Here is a 19,732-nt window from a genome sequence, read left to right on the forward strand (position 1 = left end):
ATTTTTTAATTTTTTTTTAATTATATTCACATGTGTTTTCTAAAAAATACTGTGACACTCACTACAAATAGATTATTGATTCTGTCACCTGTTAGATATATTGTTATGATCGATCACAAAATATGGGTAGCGATCCGGCCATTGTTTTACCTATTTATTCTTCTCTCTTATATAATGGCCGCATCCATGGTCTTCAGAAAAATGGCCACTGACGGTGGGCGCGTGCGCTCTGGGTCCCGGGCTGTTTCCTCCCCCTCCGCGGCTATCAGTACTTGCCGTGGACGCATGTCACTTGACGTCAGACGGCGGGGTTCCGCTCACATGCGAGCACGGCTTTGACGGCTGCGGGGAAGGTGGAACAGGGCCCCAGACGCACGTGCGCCGGAAGTTGGGTGCAGTTCCGGTATGTGAGGTATTTATACAAGTGGGATCGATCAATGGTTAACCCCCTTTTGAGAAAGCTAGGCGGCGAAACGCGCGTCAAGGGGCTGCTGAGTACCTCGGGGAGCCATCCATTCACATTATGGGTAAGCTCATGGGAATGATTGTTTGACTACTATGATTGGGAGTACTAATGGAGTGTCAAACTCCTATACGTTGGCATTGATATCAACAATTATTTACTATTCCCATGTAACCTCCTTTGGATGTATTAGCTTCCCTGTAGGTTACTCAGTATGTTTCCTCCTTACTCTCCTTCTGTATTTGCTATGACAGCAGTTTAATGAATTTATGTGTTTGTTGATATGACTTTCTGTAAAAATAAAGCATTATTCTATTTTATTATTCTTTGTGGGACTGGTTCACTCCTTTCTCTTGTTTTATATGTTCTTTGGAGTTGTCCTTATAACCCAATATATTTGGGTAATATCAGTAAGGGGGTGACACGAGTGTTTTCTCGACCCCAGCTTTTTGATATGCTTATTGATTATTGTTTGGATGATAAAAACAAGTACAATAATCTCCAACAATACAAGTCATAACTGGTACAGGAGGAGAGAGGACCCTGCCCTTGAAGGCTCACAATCTACAAGGGATGGGTGAGAATACAGTAGGCGAGGATAGAGCTGGTCATGCAGCGGTTTGCTCAATCGGTGGTTACTGCAGGTTGTAGGCTTGTCGGAAGAGGTGGGTCTTCAGGCTCTTTTTGAAGGTTTCGATGGTAGGCGAGAGTCTGATGTGTTGTGGTAGAGGGTTCTAGAGTAGGGGTGATACGCGAGAGAAATCTTGTATACGATTGTGGGAAGAGGAGATAAGAGGGGAGTAGAGAAGGAGATCTTGTGATGATCGGAGGTTGCGTGCAGGTAAGTATCGGGAGACTAGGTCACAGATGTATGGAGGAGACAGGTTGTGAATGGCTTTGTACGTCATGGTTAGGGTTTTGTACTGGAGTCTCTGGGCAATGGGGAGCCCGTTAACGGATTTACAGAGGGGAGAGGCCGGGGAGTAGCGGGGCGACAGGTGGATTAGTCGGGCAGCAGAGTTTAGAATAGATTGGAGGAGTGCGAGTGTGTTAGAGGGGAGGCCACAGAGCAGGAGGTTACAGTAGTCAAGGCGAGAGATGATGAGGGCATGGACTAGGGTTTTTGCAGATTCTTGGTTGAGGAATGTACGGAAGTGAAACATTTTTGAGTTGAAGTCGGCAGGAAGTGGATATGTGGTTTGAAGGAGAGATCAGCGTCAAGGATTACCCCGAGGCAGATACCTTGTGGGACTGGGGAGAGTGGGCAGCCATTTACTGTAATGGATAGGTATGACGAGATCCAGGATAGGGCCAAGTCTGTGATGCCAAGGGATGAGAGGGTCTGTAATAATAGGGAATGGTCCACTGTGTCATAGGCGGCCGACAGGTCGAGGAGGAGGAGGACAGAGTAGTGTCGCTTGCTCTTGGCAGTTAATAGGTCATTGGTGACCTTAGTTAGGGCAGTTTCAGTGGAATGGTGTGACCGGAAGCCAGATTGTAAGCGGTCAAAGAGGGAGCAAGAAGAGAGATGGGAGGACAGTTCAAGGTAGACGTGTTGTTCCAGTAGTTTGGAGGCATAGGGGAGAAGTGATATAGGGCGATAGCTAGATACAGAGGATGGGTCAAGAGAAGGCTTTTTGAGGATAGGTGTGATGGAGGCATGTTTAAAGCTTGAGGGGAAAACACCAGTTGTTTGTGATAGGTTGAGGAGATGGGTTAGGGTTGGGATGAAGACTGTGGTGAGGTTTGGGATGAAGTGGGATGGGAGCGGGTCAAGTATTTGATGGTTACATTGGAGGACCAAACACTAAGGACATTACCCATCAGCGACGGCGCAAAAAACGAACAAGTAACAAAGTGCTGAAGGAACAAAATTTTTTGGGAAAAAGGAGGACTTCCTTTCGAATGTGGAGAACAAACAGTCTCTTAAAAATCTCGTTTCACAGCGCATGAATGACAGAGGTTGCCACGTAATACAATCAGAGGGGGATGCAGATGTGGAGATTGTTAAGGCAGCAGTGTCAATGTCATCCAACAAAAGTACTAGCCTCATTGGTGAAGATACAGATCTTTTGGTGGTGTTACTTCATGACGCGTCAACCAGCGATGGCAACAAGCTTTATTTCTACTCGGATAAAGGGAGTCCTGCAACAGTATACAACATTAAGGTTATTAAGAAGTTCCTGGGAAACCATGTCTGCAGCAGTCTTCTGTTCCTTCATGCATTCTCGGGTTGCGAGAGTTCCACAGTTTTTGGAATCAGAAAACAACTAGGTCTACACAAGGTTTTGAAGGGAGACTCTGTCTTAAATAGCTGTGCTAAAATCTTTTCCACACCTAACAAAAACAGAGCTGAGATTGAAGACGCTGGGTGTAAAGCGATGGTGGCATTGTTCAGGGGCAAACCTGGAGATAATCTGTCTGCAATGAGGTATTCTACTCTCTGCAAAAAAGTTGGTTCAGCCAAAATCTTTGTTACACCTGAACGACTGTCACCGACCTCCTCTGCAACGAAGTATCATGCCCTTCGGAGTTACCTCCAAGTGATGCTTTGGATGGACAATGGTGAGGCCATGGACACTACTGAATGGGGATGGGAATTGAAGAACAACAGTCTAGTTCCAGTGAAGATGGATACTTCACCCGCACCAGAAACACTTCTGAAAATAATAATTCACTGCAATTGTTCTCGTGGTTGTAGAACACTTCGGTGCACTTGCAAAAGACACGGACTTGCCTGTTCACGGGTATAGGGACCATGTCAAGAAGGGCACTGTGACAATATGAGTGAGGAAGCAGTGTCTGATGACTATTGACCTGACACGCTTATTCAGTGATGAAGTAGGTCTTAAAATGCACTGTGTATTAATTCTATAATTTCTAGAAATGTACATATATGTAATGACGTCATTGATAACGTCATAACCTCGCTTGTCCATGTAGTTAGTAATCATAAAACGCTTTCTTGGAATTTGTTCCGGGTCAAACCGTATTTTGACTGGACTACAACTATACATTTTTCACCTGATCTGTGGAGAGGTAATAAATGTCGTTTGCTGGATGGCCTCTTTAAAACTTACATAAGCAAGCATTTAATTTGATTTAAATACAATATTGTAAAGTTACTGCAGCTAAAGGTAAAAGGTGAAAAAAGACATTAAATCTTATCTGAATTACCTAGATCCATGCTGATCCTGGGAAAACTCCATAATATGACCTGCTATCTCTCTCAGTTGTAGGTTGGGATATCGATTATTCCGGAAGTCTTCTAGTAACCTGCTTCTACCAGATGGCATCACATCAGACATGCCATAACGGAGTCGGGAAGATGGAAAGAGCGTGCTACCTGGGCTAAACAAACTTGATGCACTGCTTGCACTGCGGTACTTTGCCTCTGCTCCTGGTGCAGCAGATATGTAGCGCCCACTACCATTAGTCAGGCCTCCTTTAAAAACAAGAAATATTAATTTGCAAGGACCTTGATAAATGTAGTGGAATTATGTAGTGGCAAGCTTCAGATCTAAACATGCTAACATCACCATGGTCAAACATCAAGACATGATGGCTGAATGTGTAAATACAACAAAAATGCTCTTTAGTAAAAGGATTCAAAATGCTATAAAGCCCGCAGGGGTGAGCAATCACTTTCATACATCCAGCTAGAGAAGCAGTGTTGTATGGAGCCTTATGTGTATATAGCTAGTGATACATGGTAAAAAATAAAGCAAGTAACCCTTTCCATCAGCTGCACCTAAAGGTCCATTTACATGGATTGGTCGGAGGCACGATACGACTGCTGATCGGTAAACTTTTACCATTCGGTATTCGTTTAAATGGCTGTTTACACAAACAGAACAAATTAAACCGTGAGCACCGGAGCAATCTATTCTAGGTTGCTCAGTGCATAGAGGCTGCCATGCTCCTCTGCAGTGTGCGAGGCTGTATACACAGAATGATGCACCACGGACAATGATGAGCTTTTGCTCTATACAAAGATCATTTCTCCCAATAGAGTAACACTTTGCTTCTTCATCAGCAGCCTGTTTACAAGACAAGTTAACCCTTAGTGACAATTTGGTATTTAACCCCTTCATGACCCAGCCTATTTTGGCCTTAATGACCTGGCCGTTTTTTGCAATTCTGACCAGTGTCCCTTTATGAGGTAATAACTCAGGAACGCTTCAACGGATCCTAGCGTTTCTGAGATTGTTTTTTCGTGACATATTGGGCATCATGTTAGTGTTAAATTTAGGTCGATAATTTCTGAGTTTATTTGTGAAAAAAACGGAAATTTGGCGAAAATTTTGAAAATTTTGCAATTTTCACATTTTGAATTTTTATTCTGTTAAACCAGAGAGTTATGTGACACAAAATAGTTAATAAATAACATTTCCCTCATGTCTACTTTACATCAGCACAATTTTGGAAACAATTTTTTTTTTTGCTAGGAAGTTATAAGGGTTAAAATTTGACCAGTGATCTCATTTTTACAACAAAATTTACAAAACCATTTTTTTTAGGGACCACCTCACATTTGAAGTCATTTTCAGGGTTCTATATGGCTGAAAATACCCAAAAGTGACACCATTCTAAAAACTGCACCCCTCAAGGTGCTCAAAACCACATTCAAGAAGTTTATTAACCCTTCAGGTGTCTCACAGCAGCAGAAGCAACATGGAAGTAAAAAATGAACATTTAACTTTTTAGTCACAAAAATGATCTTTTAGCAACAATTTTTTTATTTTCCCAAGGGTAAAAGGAGAAACTGGACCACGAACCTTGTTGTCCAATTTGTCCTGAGTACACTGATACCTCATATGTTGGGGTAAACCACTGTTTGGGCGCACGGCAGGGCTCGTAAGGGAAGGAGCGCCATTTGACTTTTTGAATGAAAAATTGGCTCCAATCTTTAACGGACACCATGTCACGTTTGGAGAGCCCCCGTGTGCCTAAACATTGAAGCTCCCCCACAAGTGACCCCATTTTGGAAACTAGAACCCCCAAGGAACTTATCTAGAAGCATAGTGAGCACTTTAAACCCTCAAGTGCTTCACAAATTGATCCGTAATAATGAAAAACTACTTTTTTTTTTCACACAAAATTTATTTTAGCCTCAATTTTTTCATTTTCACATGGGCAACAGGATAAAATGGATCCTAAAATTTGTTGGGCAATTTCTCCTGAGTACGCCGATACCTCATATGTGGGGGTAAACCACTGTTTGGGTGCACGGCAAGGCTCGGAAGGGAAGGCGCGCCATTTGGCTTTTTGAATGGAAAATTAGCTCCAATCATTAGCGGACACCATGTCGCGTTTGGAGAGCCCTTGTGTGCCTAAACATTGGAGCTCCCCCACAAGTGACCCCATTTTGGAAACTAGACCTCCCAAGGAACTAATCTAGATGTGTGGTGAGCACTTTGAACTCCCAAGTGCTTCACAGAAGTTTATAACGCAGAGCCATGAAAATAAAAAATAATTTTTCTTTTCTCAAAAATTATTTTTTAGCCCACAATTTTTTATTTTCCCAAGGGTAACAGGAGAAATTGGATGCCAAAAGTTGTTGTCCAGTTTCTCCTGAGTATGCTGATACCCCATATGTGGGGGGTAAACCAATGTTTTGGCAAACGTCGGGGTTCGGAAGGGAAGTAGTAACGTTTTGAAATGCAGACTTTGATGGAATGCTCTGCGGGCGTCAGGTTGCGTTTGCAGAGCCCCTGATGTGCCTAAACAGTAGGAACTCCCCACTAGTGACCCCATTTTGGAAACTAGACCCCAAAGGGAACTTATCTAGATGTGTGGTGAGCACTTTGAACCCCCAAGTGCTTCACAGAAGTTTATAACGCAGAGCCGTGAAAATAATAAATGTATTTCCTTTCCTCAAAAATATTTTTTTAGCCCAGAATTTTTTAATTTTCCCAAGGGTAACAGGAGAAATTTGACCCCAAAAGTTGTTGTCCAGTTTCTCCTGAGTACGCTGATACCCCATATGTGGGGGTAAAACACTGTTTGGGCACATGCCGGGGCTCGGAAGGGAAGTAGTGACGTTTTGGAATGCAGACTTTGATGGAATGGTCTGCGGGCATCATGTTACGTTTGCAGAGCCCCTGATGTGCCTAAACAGTAGAAACTCCCCACAAGTGACCCCATTTTGGAAACTAGACCCTCCAAGGAACTTATCTAGATGTGTGGTGAGCACGTTCAACCCCCAAGAGCTTCACAGAAGTTTACAACGCAGAGCCGTGAAAATAAAAAATCATTTTTCTTTCCTCAAAAAATATGTTTTAGCAAGCAATTTTTTATTTTCCCAAAGGTAACAGGAGAAATTTGACCCCAAAAGTTGTTGTCCAGTTTCTCCTGAGTACGCTGATACCCCATATGTGGGGGGGAACCACTGTTTGGGCGCACGTCAGGGCTCGGAAGGGAAGTAGTGACATTTGAAATGCAGACTTTGATGGAATGGTCTGCGGGCGTCATGTTGCATTTGCAGAGCCCCTGATGTGCCTAAACAGTAGAAACACCCGACAAGTGACCCCATTTTGGAAACTAGACCCCCCAAGGAACTTATCTAGATGTGTGGTGAGCACTTTCAACCCTCAAGTGTTTCACAGAAGTTTATAACGCAGAGCCGTGAAAATAAAAAAATAATTGTTCTTTCCTCAAAAATTATGTTTTAGCAAGTAATTTTTAATTTTTGCAAGGATAACAGGAGAAATTGGACCCCAATAGTTGTTGCCCAGTTTGTCCTGAGTATGCTGGTACCCCATATGTGGGGGTAAACCACTGTTTGGACGCACGTCGGGGCTTGGAAGGGAGGGAGCACCATTTGACTTTTTGAACGCAAGATTGGCTGGAATCAATGGTGGCGCCATGTTACGCTTGTAGACCCCTGATGTGCCTAAACAGTGGAAACCCCTCAATTCTAACTTCAACGCTAACCCCAACACACCCCTAACCCTAATCCCAACTGTAGCCATAACCCTAATCACAACCCTAACCCCAACACACCCCTAGCCACAACCCTACCCCAACACAGCCGTAACCCTAATCCCAACCCTAACCCTAATCCTAACCCTAATCCCAACCCTAACCCTAATCCCAACCCTAACCACAACTGTAACCCCAACACACCCCTAACCCTATCCGTAACCCTAACCACAAGCCTAATCTTAACCCTATTTCCAACCCTAGCCCTAATTCCAACCCTAACTCTAATTCCAACCATAACCCTAAGGCTATGTGCCCACGTTGCGGATTCGTGCGAGATTTTTCCGCACGATTTTTGAAAAATCTGTAGGTAAAAGGCACTGCGTTTTACCTGCGGATTTACAGAGGATTTCCAGTGTTTTTTTGTGCGGATTTCACCTGCGGATTCCTATTAAGGAACAGGTGTAAAACGCTGCGGAATTCGCACAAAGAATTGACATGCTGCGGAAAATACAACGCAGCGTTTCCGCACGGAATTTTCCGCACCATGGGCACAGCGGATTTGGTTTTCCATAGGTTTACATGGTACTGTAAACCTCATGGAAAACTGCTACGAATTTGCAGCGGCCAATCTGCTGCGGATCCGCGGCCAATCCGCTGCGCATCCGCGGCCAATCCGCTGCGGATCCGCAGCCAAATCCGCACTGTGTGCACATGCCCTAACCCTACCCCTAACCCTACCCCTAACCCTAGTTCTAACCCTAACCCTAGTGTAAAAAGAAAAAAAAAATATTTTCTATTTTTTATTATTGTCCCTACCTATGGGGGTGATAAAGGGGGGGGGGGGGTATTTATTATTTTTTAATTTTGATCGCTGTGATAGGTTCTATCACAGCGATCAAAATGCACTTGTAACGAATCTGCCGGCCGGCAGATTCGGCAGGCGCACTGTGCATGCGCCCGCAATTTTGGAAGATGGCGGCGCCCATGGAGAAGACGGACGAGCACCGGGAGCCTCGGTAAGTATAAGGGGGGGAGATCGGGGCACGGGGGGGGGGGTGTCGGAGCACAGGGGGGTGGCATAGGAGCACGGGGGGAGCGGACAGGAGGACGGGGGAGCGGAGCACAGGACGGAGGGGACTACGGGACAGATCGGTGGCTTGGGGGGGCGATCGGTGGGGTGGGGGGGCTCACATCAGGGTTTCCAGTCATGGCCGATGATATTGCAGCATCGGCCATGGCTGGATTGTAATATTTCACCAGTTTTTTAGGTGAAATATTACAAATCGCTCTGATTGGCAGTTTCACTTTCAACAGCCAATCAGAGCGATCGTAGCCACTGGGGGGTGAATCCACCCCCCTGGGCTGAAGTACCACTCCCCCTGTCCCTGCAGATCGGGTGAAATTGGAGTTAACCCTTTCACCAGATCTGCAGGAACGCGATCATTCCATGACGCCACATAGGCGTCATGGGTCGGATTGGCACGGGTTTTCATGACGCCTATGTGGCGTCATGGGTCGGGAAGGGGTTAATGACCGGGCCAATTTTTACAATTCTGACTGTCTGTATCTATCTACTATATAATTGTCTAAGGGTCACTTCCGTCTGTCTGTCTGTAACGGAAATCCCGCTTCGCTGATTGGTCAAGGCCAGCAGGCCGCGACCAATCAGCGACGGGCACAGTCCGGCCGCGAATTCGCCCCTTCCTACTCTCCGTCAGTGCCCCTTACCTACTCCCCTCCAGTCAGCGCTCACACAGTGTTAATGGCAGCGTTAAAGGACCGCGTTATGCCACGGTGTAACGCAGTCCGTTAACGCTGCTATTAACCCTGTGTGACCAACTTTTTACTATACAATAGTAAAAAGATCTAATGTTAAAAATAATATAAAAAATCATTATATACTCACCTTCTGTCGGCCCCCTCGGATCCAGCCCAGGCCTTTCCCGCTCCTCGCGACGCTCCGGTGACCGGTCCATGCATTGCGGTCGCGAGACCGCTACGTCATCATCTCGCGAGACCGCAATGCACTCTTAGGACCAGAGCGTCGCGGGGAGCATCTGTAAACGCCTGGGCTGGATCCGGGGGGCCGACGGAGGGTGAGTATATAACTATTTTTAATTTTAATTCTTTTTTTTAACAGGGATATGGTGCCCATATGGTATATTGCTATATACTACGTGGGCTGTGTTAGATACTGCGTGGGCTGTGTTAGATACTACATCTCTGTGCTATATACTATGTGGGCTGTGCTATATACTACGTGGCTGGGCAATATACTGCATCGCTGTGCTCTATACTACGTTGCCTGTGTTATATACTGCATGGGCAGTGTTATATACTACGTCTCTGTGCAATATATTACGTGGCTGTGCAATATACTACGTGGCTGGGCAATATATTACGTGGCTGGGCAATATACTACGTGGCTGGGCAATATACTACGTGGCTGGGCAATATACTACGTGGCTGGGCAATATACTACGTGGCTGGGCAATATACTACCTGGCTGGGCACTATATAATGTGGCTGGGCAATATACTACGTGTGTGCTATATACTACGTGGCTGGGCAATATACTACGTGTCTGTGCTATTTACTACGTGGGCTGTGCTACAGAATATACTACGTGGCTGGGCAATATACTTCGTGGCTGTGCTATATACTACGTGGGATGTGTTATATACTACGTGGGCTGTGTTATATACTACGTGGGCTGTGTTATACGCTACTTGGCTGTGCTATATTTCTCTGCTGTATCTGTGCATCATGAATCGTGGTATGTGTTAAAGAGGAGGGCCTACTGAGACTCTTTCGCCCAGGGCCCTCAAAAACCTGGAGCCGGCCCTGGCTTCACTGTTTGGTCACGCCCGGCCGCGAACAACTAACGACAAGCGCAGTCCGCCCGCGAATTGGCGCGGAATTTGAACCACGCTTCACTATTTGGTCGCGGCCGGCCGAATCCTGTGTATAAATTGCATTATTCTGAAAACTTCATAAGTCTAGAATACCCGATAGGTTAGAATATCAGGCCACCATCTAGTGTACACATACATACATAAAAAAAAAAAAATATATATATATATATATATATATATATATTCGTCTAAGGGGCACTTTCATCTGTTTGTCTGTCTGTTACGGAAATCCCAAGTCGCTGATTGGTCGCGGTCGGCCGTGACCAATCAGCGACGGGCACAGTCCGGCCGCGAAATGGCCGCTCCCTACTCCTCTGCAGTCAGTACCCCTACATACTCCCCTCCCAGTCAGCGCCTGCCGCCCACATAGCGTTTTAGCAGTCCGTTAAACCGACTGCGTTACACCGTGGCATAACGCGGTGTAACGCAGTCTGTTAACGCTGCTATTAACACTGTGTGATGAACTTTTTACTATTGATGCTGCCTATGCAGCATCAATAGAAAAAATATATGTTAAAAATAATGGTGCTATTCTCACATTCCACCGTCCACCGATGAGTGCGAGCGGTGAGGTTGCCGCCAGCTTCCGTTCCCAGAGATGCATTGCGAAATTACCCAGATAACTTAGCGGTCTCAGAAGACCACTAAGGCTACTTTCACACATCAGGTTTTTTCATTCCGGCTGATTACGGCTCTTTTGTGAAAAACCGGAAACGGCGAAAATAAAAACCGGAACCGGTTTTCCCCATTGACTTGTATTAGCGCCGGATTGTGCCACATGGCCCAGCGTTCCTTACGTTTTTTTCCGGATCCGGCTAAAATTTCGATTCCGGCATCTGGAAAAAACATCTACTGTAACCTTTTTTGTCTGCGGTGAAAAAGCCGGAAAGGCCGGATCCGGCTCTTCCGGCTTTTCGCTACAATACATGTCTATGGACGCCGGAATGCGCCGAATCCGGAAAAAGGCGGTTCCGGTGGCCTGATCCAGTTTTTTAATCTGAGCATGCTCAGAACCTATAGGGCTGCCCCAGGACACACATAAAACAATGCCATTGAGGCCCTCACTCATTTCCAGCCATACTGCAAGAGAGCCAACATCCTGCCACACCCTGCCTGCCAGCAAGAGCCTAGCCTGCCTGCCTTCCAGCAAGAGCCTAGCCTGCCTGCCTTCCAGCAAGAGCCTAGCCTGCCTTCCAGCAAGAGCCTAGCCTGCCTTCCAGCAAGAGCCTAGCCTGCCTGCCTTCCAGCAAGAGCCTAGCCTGCCTGCCTTCCAGCAAGAGCCTAGCCTGCCTGCCTTCCAGCAAGAGCCTAGCCTGCCTGCCTTCCAGCAAGAGCCTAGCCTGCCTGCCTGCCAGTAAGAGTCTGCCTGCCATCAGCCATGTCGTCTTCTGGGAGCCCTCCCTCTCGTCGGCATTGCACTGAGGTGAATATATGTTTTTTTATATAATTTTTCACTCGCTCTCTGTCGCGCTCTCTGTCTAGCTCTCGCTAGACCGAAGGGGTGGAGAAAGACCTGGAGCAGGATCACAATTGGTATGTTTCTTTCATGCATCGCGGAACAACAAACCACACACTACACCCAACACATAGAAACAAAAGATTACAGAACGAACAACAATGCACACAACACATAGAAACAGATCATTGGACACATCGCACAACATTAACAGAATGATCATTATAGATACAGTGCCTAAAAGTAGTATTCAACCCCCTGCAGTTTTAGCAGGTTTAATAAGATGCAAATAAGCTAGAGCCTTCAAACTTCAAACAAGAGCAGGATTTATTAACAGATGCATAAATCTTACAAACCAAAAAGTTTTGTTGCTCAGTTAAATTTTTATAAATTTTAAACATAAAAGTGTGGGTCAATTATTATTCAACCCCTAGGTTTAATATTTTGTGGAATAACCTTTGTTTGCAATTACAGCTAATAATCGTCTTTTATAAGACCTGATCAGGCCGGCACAGGTCTCTGGAGTCATCTTGGCCCACTCCTCCATGCAGATCTTCTCCAAGTTATCTAGGTTCTTTGGGTGTCTCATGTGGACTTTAATCTTGAGCTCCTTCCACAAGTTTTCAATTGTGTTAAGGTCAGGAGACTGACTAGGCCACTGCAACACCTTGATTTTTTGCCTCTTGAACCAGGCCTTGGTTTTCTTGGCTGTGTGCTTTGGGTCGTTGTCTTGTTGGAAGATGAAATGACGACCCATCTTAAGATCCTTGATGGAGGAGCGGAGGTTCTTGGCCAAAATCTCCAGGTAGGCCGTGCTATCCATCTTCCCATGGATGCGGACCAGATGGCCAGGTCCCTTGGCTGAGAAACAGCCCCACAGCATGATGCTGCCACCACCATGCTTGACTGTAGGGATGGTATTCTTGGGGTCGTATGCAGTACCATCCAGTCTCCAAACATCACGTGTGTGGTTGGCACCAAAAATCTCGATCTTGGTCTCATCAGACCAGAGAACCTTGAACCAGTCAGTCTCAGAGTCCTCCAAGTGATCATGAGCAAACTGTAGACGAGCCTTGACATGACGCTTTGAAAGTAAAGGTACCTTACGGGCTCGTCTGGAACGGAGACCATTGCGGTGGAGTACGTTACTTATGGTATTGACTAAAACCAATGTCCCCACTGCCATGAGATCTTCCCGGAGCTCCTTCCTTGTTGTCCTTGGGTTAGCCTTGACTCTTCGGACAAGCCTGGCCTCGGCACGGGAGGAAACTTTCAAAGGCTGTCCAGGCCGTGGAAGGCTAACAGTAGTTCCATAAGCCTTCCACTTCCGGATGATGCTCCCAACAGTGGAGACAGGTAGGCCCAACTCCTTGGAAAGTGTTTTGTACCCCTTGCCAGCCTTGTGACCCTCCACGATCTTGTCTCTGATGGCCTTGGAATGCTCCTTTGTCTTTCCCATGTTGACCATGTTTGAGTGCTGTTCACAAGTTTGGGGAGGGTCTTAAATAGTCAGAAAAGGCTGGAAAAAGAGATAATTAATCCAAACATGTGAAGCTCATTGTTCTTTGTGCCTGAACTACTTCTTAATACTTTAGGGGAACCAAACAGAATTCTGGTGGGTTGAGGGGTTGAATAATAAATGACCCTCTGAAAAGACTTTTCACAATTTAAAAAACAAACAAACAAAGAAATAACATTCTTTTTTGCTGCAGTGCATTTCACACTTCCAGGCTGATCTACAGTCCAAATGTCACAATGCCAAGTTAATTCCAAATGTGTAAACCTGCTAAATCTGCAGGGGGTTGAATACTACTTGTAGGCACTGTATCAAAGTGTACACAACACATAAAAAGGCTAACTACAAGCACATAATTTTTATGTTTTTCTTTTAGAGTTCGGATTCTGGTGCTCCATCAAGAGGTCCCCCGAGTGGTTCCCAGGGTCGTCGGCGAGAGAGTCATGGCGGCCGTCATCATGTAATCAGCTTTTTTTTTTCTGGGGGGGAGGGGTTGGTATTTTCTTTATGTTTTGAACCTAATTTTATTTTTTTGTCCTTTTTTATAACAGGCTCGGACGGTGAGGAGGTCGGCCTCAATATTGACCTTCTCATCGACCTGATCCGAGACAGGGAGCCGCTGTGGAACATGGGTGACTGCCGCCATGCTGATGTCATAGTGACCCGTCGACTCTGGGAGCGAGTATGCCAACAGCTAGTTGATAACTGGGAGGACCTCGATGTTCGGGCACAGAATCAAGAACGTAAGTATACACAGTTCAGCTATGTTGATGCATTCTAAGTATTGTATCTTAATCAATTTGTGTTTCTCCTTTTTACAGGTGAGAGGATTGTGAAGCGGTGGTGGTCTATCAGGGATCGCTTTAAGAAGGAGTTCAACAAAGATGTGGGCCCCGAGTGGTTCTGGAGGACCCAGGTCAACGATGGTGACCCAAAGGTAAATATTATCCACCACATATAATAAGCAATGTTTTACATGTCTAACCCTCATTTGTTGTTTCAGCAAGGGCCATGCAATATCAGTATATTAATTATATATTTTTTCCCTTCACCATGACAGCACCGTACGTGAGAGATGGCATCCGCCCCCAGGAACAGGAAACCTGCAGCAGAGATAAAATAATGGGACGGCCCCTCTCTCCTCAGTTTTTGGTTTCCTGTTCCTGCAGGTGGACGCCTGCGGCAGAGCTCACACCTCCGGAGGGATCTCCCTCTGATTACCAGTCTGGAGGCTGAGGTCCACGGCGGGGGCGGCCGTACTTGGCGGCATCTTATATGGTGCTGTCAGGGCAAGGGCTGCTGCGTGCCGCGCCTCATCCCCCCCGCTGGACTCCCCGGCGTCCACTCTGGGCAGGAGGCTGGTCCGGGGGGAAAAGGGGCGTGTCCTTCACTGATGCTGAAGTGGAAGGTGACGACTTCCGGTCGCTCGGGAGTGACGTCACACGCCTGGGGGAGCCGGTGTGCTGGACACTTCCGGGCGGAAGTTGCTCCAGAGGCGCACACACCGCTCCCACCGTATAATAAGGGGAAAGTGAAAGCGGAACTGCCTGCTGAAATGGCTGAGCCAGTGGATCCTGACACGCCAGCGGTGCCTGCACCCAGGATGAGTGAGGAGGCACAAGCTACTGGGGTACCCAGGGTCCTAGAGGGGTGAGTGCCTTTGTAAGGCGAATCACACATTCTGATGTCCTTTACACTATATGTCTTAGGGAAGGAAAGCTACCTCCAAACAGAACAATAGGGTTTGTGCGCTATGCAAAGAAACACTCCCTAGGCTGTACAGCAAGAAAATCTGCCAGCCCTGTATTGATAAAACGGTGGCAGAAGAGTCATCTTCCGTTACAAAATATAAAATCGATTATACGGGAGGAAGTTAAAACAGTTAAAGAACAGTTAAAACACCATACAAAAGGATTCTCGCCTCCCCCTCCCCCTACAAATGTACAAGAGTGATATAGATTCAGCAGAAGAATCGGGATAATTAACCCCTTCTGATGCCTCAGATCTGGACTACTCGGATGAGGAGTATGGCCACCCTTATTTTCAATCTGAAGATATCGGGAAACTGCTTAAACTTTTTAGGGCGACCATGGGGGTAGAAACCCCTAAAGAGCCGCGATCAATCCAGGACACTATGTTCAGCAATTTGGAGGGGAAAAAGCGTAATTTTTTTCCTTTCCATGATGATATCTTAAATTTAATCAAAAGAGAATGGAAAAAACCCAATAAAAAGATATCTATCCCTCAGGCATTGAAGCGCAAATATCCCTTTGATGAAGAGGTCTGTGAAAAGTGGGAGAAGGCTTCTAAATTGGATGCAGCCATTGCTAGCACCTCTAAGGGAGTACCGTTACCATTTGAGGACATGGGAGCCCTAAAAGATCCCCTTGACAAGAAAGCGGATGCATTCCTGAAGTCTGCTTGGGAAGCAGCGACATGGTCGTTTAAACCCGGTTTGGCCGCCACTTGCACAGCACGTGCTATGGTTAAGTGGTTGGAGAAACTGAGTGTCCAGATTAAAAACAAATGCCCGAGAGAGAGACTACTTGAAGCATTACCCTCCCTACAGGGCGCAGCAAGATTCTTAGCGGATGCTTCGATTGATTTGGTCAGAGATGCCGCCCGTGCATGTGCTTTATCCAATTCAGGACATAGAGCATTATGGCTGAAAAATTGGACGGCTGACTTCCAATCTAAAGTTAAGCTCCGTGGAGTACCCTGTGAAGGACAATATCTGTTTGGTAAATCCTTGGATGAGATTCTAGAAAAAGCATCGGATAAGAAAAAACGTTTTCCGCCTCATTCCTTTCCTAGGCGCCGATGGGAGACCTCTCGTTCATCCTTTCGTGGGTACGGATACAGGGGAGGCCGTGGCCGTTCAGACGATAGGTCGGTACGGGGCAGACCTTGGAAAGAGAGGAAGGAGAGAGGATTCCTCTTCAATAAGCCTCCTCCCAAACCTGACCCGAAACATCAATGACGCCAGAATCCCAGTGGGGGGGGGGGGGGGGGGGGGAAGACTCCGATGGTTTGTCCGTCACTGGGCAGCATTACCAGCGTCTCATTGGGTAATCAGCGTAGTATCGGAAGGCCTAAAGTTCAAATTCTCCAGCCCCCCCACTGAATCGCATGATAATGACCCAGGTGGCGGGAAAAAAATCAGGCCACACTAGAGAGATTCTTCTCATGCAAAAAGGAGTCCTAATAAGAGTACCCCACCAGGACATAGGGAAAGGTTTGTACAGTACCTTGTTCCTTACGCCAAAACCAGACGGCTCGCTAAGAACTATTTTCAACTGGAAAGCACTAAACCGCTATATTCAAGTAGAAAGTTTCAAAATGGAGACTAAGGGACGGCAATAAAAGTTCTCGACCCGGACTGTTACATGGCAGTAATAGATCTAACAGATGCTTACTACCATGTGCCAACTGCTGGCCAACACCAACAATACCTAAGACTAGTGGTAAACACTGCAAAAGTTTCCACCCATCTGCAATATCAATGCCTTCCCTTCGGGGTAACTATAGCTCCCCGTATATTTACAAAAGTAATTTCCGAAGTAGCATCTTTCATCAGAAAAGACATAATACTAATGCCCTATCTGGATGATTTTTTGGTAGCAGCAAACAGCAATGAAAATTGCGAAAAAGCAGTCGCATGAGTACTGGAGGCACTGACCAAACTAGGCTGGATTATAAACCTAAAGAAATCAAAACAGATCCCAGCTCAAACTCAAGAATTCCTGGGGATTCTATTGGATTCGGTCAAGCAGGAGTGTATCCTCACACAGAGGAAAATCCAAGCTATTCAACAGAAGATACGACTGTTCCAACTAGGACAGCCCATTTCACTACTGAATGCAATGTCGCTCTTAGGTGTCCTAACGGCAACGATTCCAGCGACCCGGTGGGCACAAAGCCACACGAGAGAATTACAATAGCAGATACTAGCCGAGCAAACGAAGAATCCATACAACCTGAATCGGAAAATTCTTCTATCTTCAAGAGTTCAAGACTCATTAGAATGGTGGCTGAGAGTGGAAAATTTAAGCAAAGCAGTGCCTTGGTCAGTGCAGAATCCAGTAATCCTAACTACCGATGCGAGCCCATGGGGGTGGGGACCACACCTGGAGGATCAGGTCCTACAAGGTCAATGGGAGGCCTCAATGAGAGCAGCATCTTCAAATCTAAAAGAACTGACGGCGGTGAGGCAAGCACTTCTACACATAGGAGAAAGGATAAGAGGAAGACATGTGGTAGTGTTGTCCGACAACAACACAGTGATAGCTTACATAAATCGGCAAGGGGGCACAAGATCTGCATCCCTTATGGCAGAGGCCAAAGAACTGTTCATATGGGCCGAGAACAACCTTCTTTCCTTAGCAGGAACATACTTAAGAGGGTCAGAGAATCAAATAGCCGATTTCTTAAGCCGTTACATATTACACCAAGGAGAGTGGTCCCTGAACCAGGGAATATTTGGAAAAATCTGTGCCAACAGGGGCATTCCAGAAATAGACTTATTTGCCACAAAAGAAAATCGGAAGGTGAAAAAGTTCTATTCTCTGAACCCAAGGGAAAACCCGGAGGGAGTAGATGCGCTTCTGTACTGATGGAACTTTCATCTAGCATATGCATTTCCCCCGATACCGTTAATCCCGACAGACCTCAAGAAAATTCGGGAAGACAAGGCACGAGTAATCCTTATAGTGCCCTTTTGGCCAAAAAGGGCATGGTTCACGTGGCTCAGACGCATGTCTATCTCGGACCAGTGGATCCTTCCGGATACGCCGGATCTCCTACACCAGGGACCAGTGCAACACCCCCAAGTACACAGGCTACATCTCACCGCCTGGAACTTGAGAGGGGGCTCCTGTTAGCAAAAGGATTCTCAAACCCTTTAGTGACCACATTGCTCGCTAGCAGAAAAAAGGTCACATCAGAAAAATACCAGAAAATCTGGCAGAAATTCCTGGAATTCTTGGGGCGACAATTGTCTGAATAGGGCCAAGAAATTCAGGTAAAAGAAATTCTAGAATTTCTTCAAAAAGTGTTAGAGAGGGGGCTATCTACTAGCACCTTAAAGGTGCAAGTCTCCGCCCTGGGTGCGCTGTTTGATCAAAAACGTGCTGATGACCCTTGGGTCTATAGGTTTATCCGATCCTCCTTTACATCCAGACCCTCAAAATTATTACCTAAGGTGGCTCTCTGGGATCTAAATTTAGTTTTAAATGCCCTAACTGTTTCCCCCTTTGCTTCCATTTCAATAAAAGCCTTGACCCTGAAAACGGTCCTCCTGGTTCCCTTAACTTCAGCCAGACGTACCTGCGAGCTGCAAGCTATTTCTGTGAACCCCCTTACACTACCTTTCAGGATGATAAAGTGGTTATTAAAACCGACCCGGCCTTCCTTCCAAAGGTCAACTCAAAATTTCATAGAGACCAGGAAATAATTTTGCCCTCATTTTGTCCTCAACCAAAATCCCAGGGAGAACAAACCTTCCATTGTCTAGATGTCAGACGCTGCCTGCTTCAATACATAGAAGCTACTAAATCTTGGCGTCAGACATCAGCCCTTTTTGTCGCCTTCCAAGGGACAAACGGGAAAAAAGGCCTCAAAGGCAACTATTGCATGGTGGTTGCGTACGGCTATTTCACTTTCATATTCCTCTTCTGGCCAAGTTCCCCCACAAGGTGTTACGGCTCACTCCACGCGTGCTGTTGCCACATCCTGGGCGGAGAGGGCAAACGCTTCGGTGGAACAGATTTGTAGAGCGGCAGTATGGTCTTCACCCTCCACCTTCTTCCGACATTATAGGCTAGACTTAGGTCTATCAAACTTGTCTTTTGGGAGAAAGGTTCTATCTGCTGTTGTCCCACCCTAGGAGTCTTTCTATTTCTTCCTCTCATGTACGGTGCTGTCAAGGTGAAAGGAAAAAATGATAATTACTTACTGGTAATTTGATTTTTTAGAACCATGACAGCACCACATTAATTCTTGGTGATGGTTGTGTGATTCACAAAAAAAAACAAAAAAAACCCCTTTAATACATGCGAGTAAAATATATACAGGTCCTTCTCAAAAAATTAGCATATAGTGTTAAATTTCATTATTTACCATAATGTAATGATTACAATTAAACTTTCATATATTATAGATTCATTATCCACCAACTGAAATTTGTCAGGTCTTTTATTGTTTTAATACTGATGATTTTGGCATACAACTCCTGATAACCCAAAAAACCTGTCTCAATAAATTAGCATATTTCACCCGACCAATCAAATAAAAGTGTTTTTTAATACCAAACAAAAAAACCATCAAATAATAATGTTCAGTAATGCACTCAATACTTGGTCGGGAATCCTTTGGCAGAAATGACTGCTTCAATGCGGTGTGGCATGGAGGCAATCAGCCTGTGACACTGCTGAGATGTTATGGAGGCCCAGAATGCT

General features: G+C 45.8%; 1 protein-coding gene across 21 annotated transcripts in view; it reads right to left on the reverse strand.

Moving 5' to 3' along the window:
• The window catches only part of PUM1 (pumilio RNA binding family member 1), a 401,680-nt gene that overhangs the window by 143,998 nt on the left and 237,950 nt on the right, over positions 1-19,732 (reverse strand). For all 21 annotated transcript variants that reach the window (XM_077295564.1, XM_077295579.1, XM_077295569.1 and 18 more), the window contains one exon: positions 3,641-3,908. In XM_077295564.1, coding sequence (XP_077151679.1) covers positions 3,641-3,908 — 268 coding nt within the window. The remainder of the gene's footprint in view (positions 1-3,640; positions 3,909-19,732) is intronic.

The sequence above is a fragment of the Ranitomeya variabilis genome, chromosome 3 (genome assembly GCF_051348905.1).
Source record: "Ranitomeya variabilis isolate aRanVar5 chromosome 3, aRanVar5.hap1, whole genome shotgun sequence".
Classification (NCBI taxonomy): Eukaryota; Metazoa; Chordata; class Amphibia; order Anura; family Dendrobatidae; genus Ranitomeya; species Ranitomeya variabilis.